Genomic DNA, 12,883 nt, shown 5'->3' with positions numbered 1-12,883 from the left:
AGCGTTTCTCTGTCCGCTCTGTGTCTGCGCTCGATGCGGCTGCTTCCTCTCCTCTCCCCTCCCACTCAATCAGAACACCGGCTTTGAGTGTGACCGGATGATGATTGGCTGTTCTGCCTTAAGTCCCGCCTCTCTTGGTGTGTTAGATTTATCGGTTAGCTCGTGCTGAGGAGGCGGGAACGGTTATGGTTATTTACGTGTTCCTTTTCCAGCGACTTTGAATGAGTGTTTATGCTTTCAAAGTTTTTAAATAACCTTGATATGTGTTTGGGGAGATGTTCTGTTTATGTTTTGTTGATATGTCGAGTGTTTTCTGAATTATATTTAGTTTTTAGACTAATGCTAATTGGAAATTGGGATATTGTTCAGAAATAGCTAAATTGGGTTATTTATGTGGCATGCAATGTATAAAGTAACTGTGATGAAGAAGGCAGGGAATTGACGAGGAGGAGGGACAAATTGTCCTTGTTAAGCACTGTATTTATGGGTTTATTGATTTTGATATTTTGAACATTGCTTTTTTTGTTTAGCTGAATACTTTTGTGGATACTTACCTATTATGTTTGATTGTACCTGTTGAAGAACTATGAACGAAAAGTGTATATTATTTTAATGTTTAAAAACAGAAAATTGTTACATTATTTATACCACCAGAGAAAAAGCTTTGTGTGGGCGTTTTTTTATATCTCCCCTTTTTAAGGTGCAAGTAAGCAAACTTTAGCGGTCACAGTCCTGTCAGACCAATGTCACTATCAAGCTTTCCACTGTCTTCCCCCCTGTGATTATTAAAGTTTTTCTGATTCATTAGCAAGGTTGTGTATTTTCACAACAGAGTTTTGACTTATTTTCTGTGTGTTCCGAATGTGTTTTTATACTTTACTAGTATCACACATTTAAATGGGAAGCTTTTTATATCTTGTATGTTATACCTTTTGTACCTTTCTGTCATTACGTTCAAGGTTTTCATTGTTTACAAACAAAACACATCCATCCCCCGCACTTTTGAAAAGCTTGCTACGCCCCTGCCCGTGGGGTCTACTGAGGTCAGTACATACTTCGCATCTCAGAAGTGTGTCAGAGCTGATAAAATCCACTAAACAACACAGCGGTCATCCTTCTATTCCTGGACTTTCAATATTGAACTGCTAACACCAGATGGTCTCACTCTTGCCATCCCCACTGTGGCCGGGAATGACAGGTACACACATAACAACACACAGTCTTAACATGCCCCTCTAAGAAGATTATCTCCACCCCACACCCCACACAAATCACTGCATTTCAAACCCACATATCCATCAAGTAGCCATTACAAACATTAAATAATATTTACATTTTCCTTCAAGAGGCAGTATGTGACGCTAGTGACACCAAGGTTAGAGGTTCGATTTCCTGGGAAAACTCATAGATTAAATAAATGAATGTGTCTTGAATGCACTAGAAGTCGGTTTGCATAAAAGCATCTGCCAAATGCATCAAACTAAAAACATAAACACGTCAGTGTTTGCATTTGTACAGATTGTGCTAATCCACGTGGTGTTGAAGAGCGATTTATTTACTAGCCCTGATCCCTCATTAAACCTCGAAAATCAAAAGCAGGCATTCATTTAATGCTAATATACAGAGCTCCCGTGGAATGTACCACCATAATGTGTCTGGTTTTTGCTCTACAAGACAACACGTGGCATGCTGTTAGTTGGCGAGTCTTAAAAGCATATCCATTTGCAAACAATTTACCTGCTGGGTTTGTGCATTTAATACCATCCTTCAGCGATACGCTTGGTATCGAGGGTGCGCTCACTCAAATTAAAAATGTCCTTGTGGTAAAAGAACGGAGGTCAGCCAGAGAGTTGCTTATATGTGCTTGCTGGATCGAAGCGATTTGTTTAATGTATGTCTATGTGTCTCTAACAACTGCGCCCACTCAAAGATCATCTGGGAACGTCATAAACTATTTTTTTTGTGATTTATGTTATTGTGTGGTGGTGGAATTATTATCGTGGATATGAATAATGATCTTCTCATATACTCAATATATAAGTCGGTGTTGTTTTGTAAATTGTGAGTCACGATATAATCTTCACTGTCAGTTTCTGAATTCAAAACAGAAAAATGTTGAATGTCTTATTTCAAACTCATGAAAGCAAATCACTGGCAGCCTCTGACTTCTCAAATGCATCTGACTAGGAAACTGTATGTCAGCTTTGAGTTTTTTTATATTCCTTCATACTATTGAGACACGTAACACCCACTCGACAGCGCTTGCCAAGTGAACCCTGAACATCACAGTTGATGTTTCATGATGTCATGATGTGCTACTGCAACAGGAACCATCATGCTCTAGCAGCTAGTGTTCAGCACCTGGCAGGCGTTCAGGTTTCAGCTGCGAGCAAATCCAAGATCATAACTGACAACTGTGTCACACACGGAGGAATGAGATGTTTGGCACATCTTTTTTATCCTTCTCATCTCTGTTATAGCATCAAATAATACATATCCACATCCAACAGGAATGATGGGAATTTCCTTCACTAATCTGCTGGCTCCTCATTCAATATTCAGGAGGAGGAGTCATTACGATGACAAACTCTCCGTGATTTCATTCTCCAGCACTCTATTAAAACGATGCTGGTAGGACTATGATGAATGGACCGAGTGAAGGTGTCTTGTGCGTATGTATGCACGTTTTCATTCCTCCTCTTCCGGCTGAGATGATGTCATCACAAGCCCCTCCTCTGACCTTTGCAACACCAAGATGGTGGCGATGTGTTGCCACATCACAACGGCCACATCCTTACCGCCATCAGCCAGGCTGCCAAAAGGATGAGTGGGATGAGAGAGGAAAGAGGGGGTAGAGATGAAAAGAGGGAGAGGGTGGGGGATGTATAAATGGACTGGAGCGCTGCTGCCAATGAGCTTGCAGCAGCAGTATCTCGCAGCAAACCACAAAAGCGATCCGCTGAAACTTGATCATTCACTGTTTTCAAAAGCTCAAACAGAAAGATTTCCGCTGTGACTATTTCAACTGGAGAGATGGAGAATGCCGGCTACCGGTCAATGTGTCAATACCCATAAAACACACACACACATATTGTAATGCATGCAATATGGCTTCATAAATACTGTAAACAAGAAAATAAATGTGTCATTCATAATTACAAAACACCGTCGACCATTTCTCGTGGTCAATTTTAACTGTACTTTTTTGGTAGATTGAAAAGAAAGCGCAAACTGCTGCAATTCTCAAGTTCACCCGCACATGCAATGACTCATTCCATTGTATTTTTGTTGTGCTTTCCAAAGAATAAAATGTAACATCCTTGCATAACAGTTTCCACACCAGACGTGCTACCTTAAAAACATTCATTACTAACATAGAAACCCTTGCTGCTCATGGCGTATCGACGTTGCGAGGGGTGTGGACAAAAACACAAAATAACATGGTAAAGAATGTGTTGTGATGGTGTGGACATGTTATGGGATGTAAAGGCATGTGCTCAGAAAACATACAGTGAAGTAATTTCATATATACCGTACTATATTTTGTTTGGGGGGGGGGGCTTCAGGGGGTTTTCTAAATGTATCTAGGTTCATGTTTAAAACATGAAGAAATGCATGTGATGTAAAAAAGGTCAGCTTCATTCGAAGTATTCTGTACTTGTCTTGAAATAATGAGATTGAAGAAAATCATGATAAAAAGCCATCCAAATAATGTTGTGTTGAAGGGACAGTTTAGCCAAAAATAAAATTGAGTCACCCTCAATATGTTCCAAATCATTATTAATTTCTTTGTTTGGATGAACACAGAAAGATATTTGGAAGAATGCCTGTAACCAAACAGTTCTTTGCCACCATTAACTACCATAGTAGGAAAAATTACAGTGATAGTCAAAAGTGACCCAGAATTGACTTTCCTTCATTCTTCAAAATCAACAAAGAAATAGTCAAAGGTGGCCAAGAATTGTTTGGTTACAAGCATTCTTTCAATATCCTTCTTTTTGTTCATCAAAACAAAGAAATGATGTGGAACAACTGGAGGGTGAGTAAATGATGACAGGATTTTCATTTTTGGGTGAACTGTTCATTTATGAATGTTAAAGTATATTTCACATAGATTTGTACTGTAATGGATATTTTTACCGGAAAGCAAAACAAATCTGAAAATTCAGTAACAGAAGTGTGGGGGATCCCAGAGCGACTTATAAATTTGCTTTTGGCTGGCTGTCCACTGGAGGAGGCATCATGGGAACCGACACAGGGAGTTTCCACTACTTCCCCCTCATGTTCTTCAAAGCTACGGTTACAATATGAACTGCCAAGAGCTGCCCAGGGCTCCCTGCCTTCAAAACACTGTTATCTCATAGCAGAGAGAATAAGAGAGATAGACAGAGAGGCTGAAGCAATAAAATAAAAGAGCAGAGGTGGGATTTTACCTGTGTCTGTTTAATGATGGGAGTTGCGGTTTGTATTGATTGTCAAGGCTCACCCAAATGGATCAATGCGCTCTGGTGGAAGAGAGATGCTGACACGGCTTCCCTCAAGGCTATCCCATTGAGTATTGTGTTCAGTTTTGCATGACGTCCATTTAACTGCTTTCATTTGACTTAACAGCATTTAATACATGACTTTAAAGAAACAGTTCACACACAAATTAAAACGCATTCGTCATTTACCAACCCGCATGGCATTGCTAACCGGTTTGCCATTTATGTTTCCAAGGAACAAAAAAATGATGAAGAATCTAAACCATTCAACTACAATTTATAGTGACCACATATGTCAAATTTTAAATAGGATTTGTGATATTGTTTGTAAATCACATGAGCTACTTCAATTTTATTATTACCTGTCAGATGTGGTCACTATGCATTGGTATTGGGTATCCATTTGAAGGATCTCCACTTTGGGGTTCTACGAAAAAGAAACATACCGGTTTGAAACAAGATGCGGGTAAATACATATTTTAATTTTTAGCTTCATTTTAAGATCAGATAACCCAGTTCCAATGAACAGCCTAAATGCTATAGGATTGTAGGGGACCTACGTACTTCACTCGAGTCAATGAATCATGAAATGTTGAACACGCATCCACAAATAAGATAAAGCACATGATTGCATTTTGTTCCATGCTTTTCTGTAAAAAATTTCAAAGACACCCACAATTTAAAATACAATAGTCAAGCAGGACGGCAAAAACTCTCCAACCAGATTGCAGACTGTAAATCTGTCAGACACGCCCTGATGACATCACGATTGTGGAGAGTGGTTAGTGCCCACTGTCAAATAGTGCTGGTCAAAGCTCGAATTCGTCTCACCCCCGTTCCTTTACTCTCTCTCTTTCTGTCCTTGTTAATAGAGATATCTACACAGATGGGAGCGTTCCCTGCCCAAGTCAAACAATACACCGTCCAGAACATTGCTGACCGATGCTTTCTTTCCCAACTCCAGGATTCATTCCTCAACACCGCTCGGGGTATTTGCACAACTTAAGGTGGAACCGTGAATGTTTATCTAAGGAAAGACTTGTCAAATGTCCAGATTTCCTCAAATTACGTGTGCTGATAAATGTGCATTTATGATTCCAATCAAACAATAAAACACGCAGCCTTTTGATATCACTCATCCTTGAGTCATTTATGATTTAGCCATATAATGACATCATATCCGGGTGCATTAATAAAACAAACAAACGCAACCTGAACAAAAGGTGTCAGATACACTTGCAGGCTTGAATACACACACGGGCCTGTGATTATAGTTTCACTTGTCAAAATGAATAGAACTGACCTCGGACGCCCTGAAACCGTGTTGATGTAGGTGCAGGTGCTACTGTTAAATCAGATCAGGTTAGATATGAGTTATCTAATCCCACAGTTGGCAATAATTCTATTCTACCCTGGCAAGCAAAAGTGTTGTGAGATCACATAAGACTTAATAACTGCACTATAAGAGCACGGGCACACTTTCATCTTCTCTAAACACTTTTATCATCTCCACAAATCTTCATGTCCATTGAAAGGAAACATCTCTCAGACCGCCTGTCATTCTTCTTAACAGCACGTTATAATAACATAATAACATAATAAAAAATACAAAACTATCAAGTGAGATCAAGTTTGTCTGCTCAGATATGCAAAGTATGGTATGATTCAAAGTTTGACATGGTTGAATATGCGATTACTTGAACAATGGAAACCGGCAGTAATAAAAAAAAAAATTCTGAAGAAACAGCAGGTTCAAGCATTTATAGCGACATATGCATTGGAATAACAAAAATAAAATTAATTTATGCGTTTGGAAGGTGCATTTATTCACAGCAATTTACAGTGCATTTAATCTATAGGCTACTTTATTTATTTGTGTGTTTCCAGTAAGAGATACAATAATTAAGTGTGTAATACCTATGTGTAATACTCTAGTGGAACATAACATATAAAAAATTCCAGACATGAAAGATTTCGCAAAAGCAAACACAGGTTCACAGGAAATGACAAATGAGGGCCATAACGGATCAATCCAATGCAATAGATTTGTTTTGGTAGGCTGTCGTAGGTCTCTTTGTTACCTCTCGTGGATGTACTTCTGGATCCATCAACTTAACCAGGGTGCATCAAGGACGTTTATACTCTTGAGACAAGAGATTAAGTGTGAGACAAGATCCTTTTAGGAACACAAGGGAGTTAACAAGTCCCCATCCACAAGACACGGCTTAAGGCTGGCGTAAAAGCAAAAGAATGTAAGTACACACAATCATTTGGACATCATATAAGGAATGTGGCCTACGACCTGCCTTTTAGCTCGACAAACACCATGACGGCTTCAGACGAATACTGATTCCTTGATCACACGTCTTCTAACTGTTGCACACTGTTAAAACGGTGGAACATTTTGTGAGCTCAACAGGTTATTTAATACTGCGATTAAAGGGATTGTTAACCCAAAAATGAATGATGTTCCAAAACAGTAGAAAGATCTTTGTTTGGTTGAACACAGAGAAAGATATTTGGACGAATGCTTGGAACCAAACAGTTCCTGGACTTCATTGACCATCATAGTAGGAAAAATAACAATGGTAGTCGAAGGTGACCCAGAACTGCTTGATGTCCTACATCAAACAGAACAAAAAAGTACATAAAGTAATTTTTCTACTATTTTAGTCAATGAGGTCCAAGAACTGTTTGGTTGTAAGCATTCTTCCAAATAAGGTGAGAAGTGGATGACAGAATTTTTATTTTGGGGTGACCTATCTCCTTAAATTGGGTTTGTAGATCTGAAACATTTTGTCACTATAAGTAACAAATCAATAAAAACAATTCCGTTTGATCAAACTTTGCTGTTTTGCATCCATGTTTTATGTTTGTTAAGTGACAGGTGTGTGCAGTAAAATGCTTTTGGGGACAGAATGCAGTAAAACAGTTTATTGGGTTAATAATTCACCTTTTCCTTCAAACCCTGATAGCAAGTAATTTACCATGTACTGGAAAGTCTACAAAAGCAATGTGATGAGGGTAAGTAAAGGCAAATTTCTGTGCAATAAGCTGAAATTTTGTCCCAACAAGTATAAAACACAAAACTACATCAAACAACAACAATAAACACCAAGTCAATAAAAGATACAAAATAAAATAAAAACTAACCATTTGCTATACATTGTGCCATTAAATATTCCATTAAAGATTTTTTAAACATCAATTTTGGGAGGATTGGTAGGCAGAACCCGCAGTCAACAGCGAGTTGACAGATTTTATTGACAAAAAACAGGGAAAAAACATAACCCCCAAGGGGTAAAATAACAGGGAGCTTGACAAAATTCAATAAACAGAGTAACTAGACTAAAAACAATAAACTTGACTGAAACTAGACTTGTCATGACTTGACTTCGCAGGAAGTACAAGTAGTACTCAGGTACAAATATACACAAAGCGTACCGGCACAAGATGGCAAACACAAGGGCATTAAATATGGAACAAATAATGAGGGCAACAGATGAGGGGAACAACGACGAGATAATAAATGAGGAAAGAGGGGGCGGGGTCAGGAGATGAGACAGGAGAGCACATGGCACACCGAAAACAAACAATGGCAATGTGCTTCCACACAAAACATGTGGGACTGTCACGACCCTGACACAAGCCTTGAAAAGCATGACTGAGCGTGGCAGGACCGTGACACATTTTACATAAAAAAAGATTTAATTTCTGATGGTAAATCATTTCATATTTTCATTCCTCTATCCATTACAGTACGTTGCCTTGCATTGGTTTTTGAGAAAAAAACATCATTTTATTGCATGCCTGGTCTTAAATTATGACTAGTACTACTGTATATAAGTTGACAATACAGGACATTAGGAATTCGAGACACCGAAATGTTTCTAACAAAGCAGGGACAAAATCATCCTATCCTTCTCCAATAAAGCATTCCATTTATTCTAGCCCTTCCAATACAATTTAAGATGAGTAGGGCAGCTCTGTTAGTCCAGTATTTGTAAAATGCTGGGTGTGAAATGAACCCTAAAACCCAAATGAATGTGTTTTAAAATGCATTTTGAGAACATTTAGTAATTTAATATAATAAGAAACATTCAATTATAGGCTTGGGATGGTGCTAGTGTATGTCCACAACTGTTTAAGTTTAAAATACTTTTTACTGCTAATGAACACTTATGCTTATGCTAGTTATGCTTTATTATATCAGATTTTACTATACTGAGCTCTTTAAGCTACATTGGCCTAAATGTAAACACATCTATAATAACTCACAGATAAGGGTAGCAAATGTGGCATGGTCTTCAGTTTAAAGGGATTGAAATCCAACCACAGCTTCTATAATTAGTTCATGTAATTTCCTCCTTGAGCTAACATAAACTATTCTCACTGTAGAGTCTAGGCCAAATCTGCTGATAACATATGGAAAATAAATCTAATTGTAAGAAACTGAAATGAGGTGGATTAAACGTGTATGCGAAAACATGTTTTGGAAAAGCCAACAGAACTCAATTAATCATGTGAAAACAAGCACACAAGACATCCTTTAAAATGAGTTATGAAGAAAACCCTCATGTCTGCAAAAAATCTAATGGAAATTACAATTACTTGTACAACCCTGCAGAAAAACCTGCTTCTACCATGCTGCTATGTTTTAACCGGGTCCATCTATAAAAATAAATAAATATATTCAGCAAACAAGGGCAAATTTAGATATACCATCCCCAGACTACAACTAAATTAACACATAAAGATCTATTTTGAGAGCCCTTCTCATTCAATTACTTCCAGTAATGAGATTAAACACATTTTAGACAAAGTGTTATGCTCTCAGAGCGCAGCACATATCAAATGTTGACAAAACACGAATCAACTATCAATAGAAGCCTGACGTGCCTTTAGTGTGAAATAAAAGATGACTTGTTATGAGAGCTTCTCAAAGGAAAACACAATTGTGTCTGCAATTAAGATTTTTTCATTTATTGTAGATTTAAGATCAGTGTCGTTTACTAAACAGTAGAAAGAGAATGAGAAAGGCTGAAAAAGGACAAACAACTTTTGGAGAGCACACAGCTATGTGACATGGCAGCCCTGATCTCTCGCAGGCCTATCAGATTGGTCCCGGGCCATACAGCAGCCCAAGTTTGTCCTATTTGTACATCTGTTCCTGCATCAGGTCAGAAAAGAACTAGGTCAAGCTAAAGCAGAGACAACAGATGCAGAAAAAGACATTTATAAAGATTTGGAACAATTTGAGGGAGAGTAAAGAAAGAATTTTCATTTTGGGGTGAACTGTGCTGTCAGGAGATGGTCATTCTCTACACTTGGCTTTATTTTCAGACTGAGGGCATTATTTTACTACACCGAACGGTGTTATTCTTGCCTGACAGCGAATTGAAGCTTTGAACTTTACTACCAGTATGTGTTTAAGGGTTACGTTTAAATTCTTCCAGTCAGAATTCTCCTGCTTGCCATATTTCCCAAAAGGTTCTCCTGCACCTCCGCTAGTACACTCCCCCCTTTATACCCTTTATTCCTCATATCTGCAGAAAATAATATACATACATTTTTCAAACCTATCAACATTTTTTTTTCACATCACGATATTTGTAAACAAACTAGACAAGGTGATTTATAATTGATCAAGTTTAACAAGCATGTAAAGGGATAGGGGGCTTAAATCTGATACTCTTCTCTTGTTGTGCCACACAAGTAACTCATTGTCAGTGTGATGCGGCGACTGGAAACTCGAAATTGCTGAAGGCGGTATGCTTGCAACCAAAATGATATCAGGTGGTCTTCGCTTCAAAGACAAACAAGTGAACATGTCTGTTTTACCTTTTTTTAAACCTGCACAGAAAGGCAATACAAGGCCTAAGAAAGCACACAAATGCACAATATGCAAACAAACCATGATGATAAGAGGCACTTTTAGAATTCAAATGGTTACCTATTAACATCAAAAGAAAGCAATGCAATGAAAGTCCAAACTTCTCATGAGTCAATGCTGAAAGCGCTTAACTCAGGAAATGCCACGTAGCCTTACCAGATATTGCTGTAATATCTCAAATTTACTATATTCCAAACTGCTGGATTCTGCAGAAGACCCACGCCCCCGTCCGTTTGTCTTGCACACACACACACACACACCGTCTCCTTTAGCTTCCTATCCAGACATAATCCAAACAGCGCAGCACAAAAGTTCCACCTCAGCATCCAAGCCGGCATAAACTATAAAACAAAGATGACCCACCTCGGTACGCCTTCTTCTGTTTTGTCTTCTGTCTCTTCCATTCTTCTCTGTTTCTTATCCGTTATACTGTTATCCACAGTTCCTTCAGACTTTGCTTACGATCTCCAACTTTCACTTTGTCTTTCTTCTTCACCTCTTTTTCTACATCGGCCGTTGAAACGGGGCCAGAGGCCAGTATGAGTGGAATGTGAACCAGAAAAGCAGAAACAATCGCTTCTTTGCGGGTAATATCTTTTCTTTCTCCTGCAGCTGAACCCGCCCGCACATATGGATTACATTCCCGGCGAGGCAGCCAGCTGGATTTAAGCACAGTGGCTTTTCTCTCTCTCCCTCACTCTCTCTCCCCTACGTATCCCCCACGCACACCCACAGCGCAGACCCTGCCCGCCGCCTAACTTCTGCAGATATGTTTCTTCTCTAATCATTAACACCGATTGGCTCAGAAGACCATCCTTTAAATCTTTCCGTGGCCTTTCGCCTCTCGTGCCTCATGGGTTAACAAAACAAAGCGTTGCTTAAATTTGTTTGTACCATCGACAGGGGTGGTGAACGTGGGGGCCACTTATTCTGTGCTAATGGGCTGCAGAACATTACATAACATGGTGAAGTAGGGCAATTCATATGAGGTTTGGATGAACATTGAGCCATCCGTCATCGAGCATAAAAACTGCCCTGTCAAAACTTTTTAATGCTCGGATTTTCCGTTGCTTGGACTTGTGATTACAAATGTTTTATAGCTTTTGTCAGTTTTGATTTTGGAGTTAAAACATTGAGGGAAATATTTACTGAATATCTATAGGTTTGAATAAGGTATTTCAGAACACAGTATGAGGTAAATTGTGACATCATTTCGAAAATTTGGCTTTTTATAGAAGGCCTTAATAAGTATCTCTAGAAAGATACCCCAGGGTTTAAAACAAATGTTAGGCAAGACACTTACAGGGATAGTTCACCCAAAATTAAAAAACAAAACACAAAAAAAGATATTTTGAGGAATGTCTCAGTGGTTTTGGAGTCCAGTGTTGTTTGGAGTCCAGTGTTGTTTGGTTAACAACATTCTTCAAAATATCTTTTGTGTTCTGCAGAAAGTCATCCAGGTTTGAAATGGCATTAGGGTGAGGATATGATGACAGAATTTGAATTTTTTGGTGAACTATCCCTTTAATAATCAGGCTAGTTACTTTTTAATATTCAAACCAAAGCCTTGCAGAGGCCACAATTTGTTAATTATTACATCAGAATGTAAGAGAACATAATGTTTCTGATTACTGTTCCTCAACTACAAAAACTCATCACCAGAAACAGTTCATCACAATCAAAAACAAGCTAATGAGTCTGTGTAGACTTTGCCAACAAGTTTACTGCACTTTAGTTCAAGATTTCCAAGGTCAACTGTTTGTTCACAAACATGCAGAGTGCTACATGATGTTGCCATTGCACAAATCCTCCACAGATTTATCAGCTCGGTACAAACATTTTGAACCTTTCTGATTTTATAAATGGATAGAGTTTACACATACAATGTCCCAGCTCTTCATTCCCAAAACAAACTCCTAATAAAGAATGTCCGCATAACTCATCCTGGCATCTGATGGCCAGGCATTTCCCATTAGGGTTTGAATTGCAGCCACTTGTTTCCCAAGTTTTGCACAGATACCCGGTCAAGAGCCCTCACAGGGCCTCCATATATCACTGCACATTCCACATGACTCTCTGTCGTTCTTATCAGTCACTCTGGCTGCTTTCTTACAAACATAATAAGTTCAAGACGAGGGAGGAAGGCAAAACATATCTGGACATCCCAAAACTCGGACAAAGATGAGGATGAGAATAAATATGGAATTTGCCTTCAAGTGGATTCTTGTTGTTGTGTCAGAAAATTAAAAAAGAATGTTTACTGTATTGACAAAAAAAATTAAGTCTTTCAGTATTTGATCATTTGTCAGCATTTAATCATAATTTATAGGCAGTCTAACAAGTTATTTAAACACATTCATTATAGTTTACTGTACGTTTAAAATGTATTTATTTATCAAAATATCATTCTTAAGGCTGTTCCTAGGCTTGATCTACTGCACATGCCCGTGGGGTCGACGGCTTCTCAGTGAGATCATTCAATCCAATCCGCTTTGAAATCTCCGTA

General features: G+C 38.5%; 1 protein-coding gene across 3 annotated transcripts in view; it reads right to left on the bottom strand.

Moving 5' to 3' along the window:
- Positions 1-12,883, bottom strand: part of plekha6 (pleckstrin homology domain containing, family A member 6) — an 80,044-nt gene that overhangs the window by 42,305 nt on the left and 24,856 nt on the right. Inside the window, exon 1 of one of the 3 annotated variants that reach the window (XM_056735285.1) lies at positions 10,741-11,083. The exons of the other annotated variants lie outside the window; for them this stretch is intronic. Within the exon in view, the coding sequence (XP_056591263.1) occupies positions 10,741-10,781 (41 nt within the window). The 5' untranslated portion in view covers positions 10,782-11,083. Of the gene's footprint in view, positions 1-10,740; positions 11,084-12,883 lie in introns of those variants that run through there. 3 annotated transcript variants of the gene reach the window in all.

The sequence above is a fragment of the Triplophysa dalaica genome, chromosome 21, assembly GCF_015846415.1.
Source record: "Triplophysa dalaica isolate WHDGS20190420 chromosome 21, ASM1584641v1, whole genome shotgun sequence".
Taxonomy (NCBI): Eukaryota; Metazoa; Chordata; class Actinopteri; order Cypriniformes; family Nemacheilidae; genus Triplophysa; species Triplophysa dalaica.
Note: the sequence above shows the minus strand (reverse complement) of the source record. Positions and strands in the feature narration are given on the sequence as shown.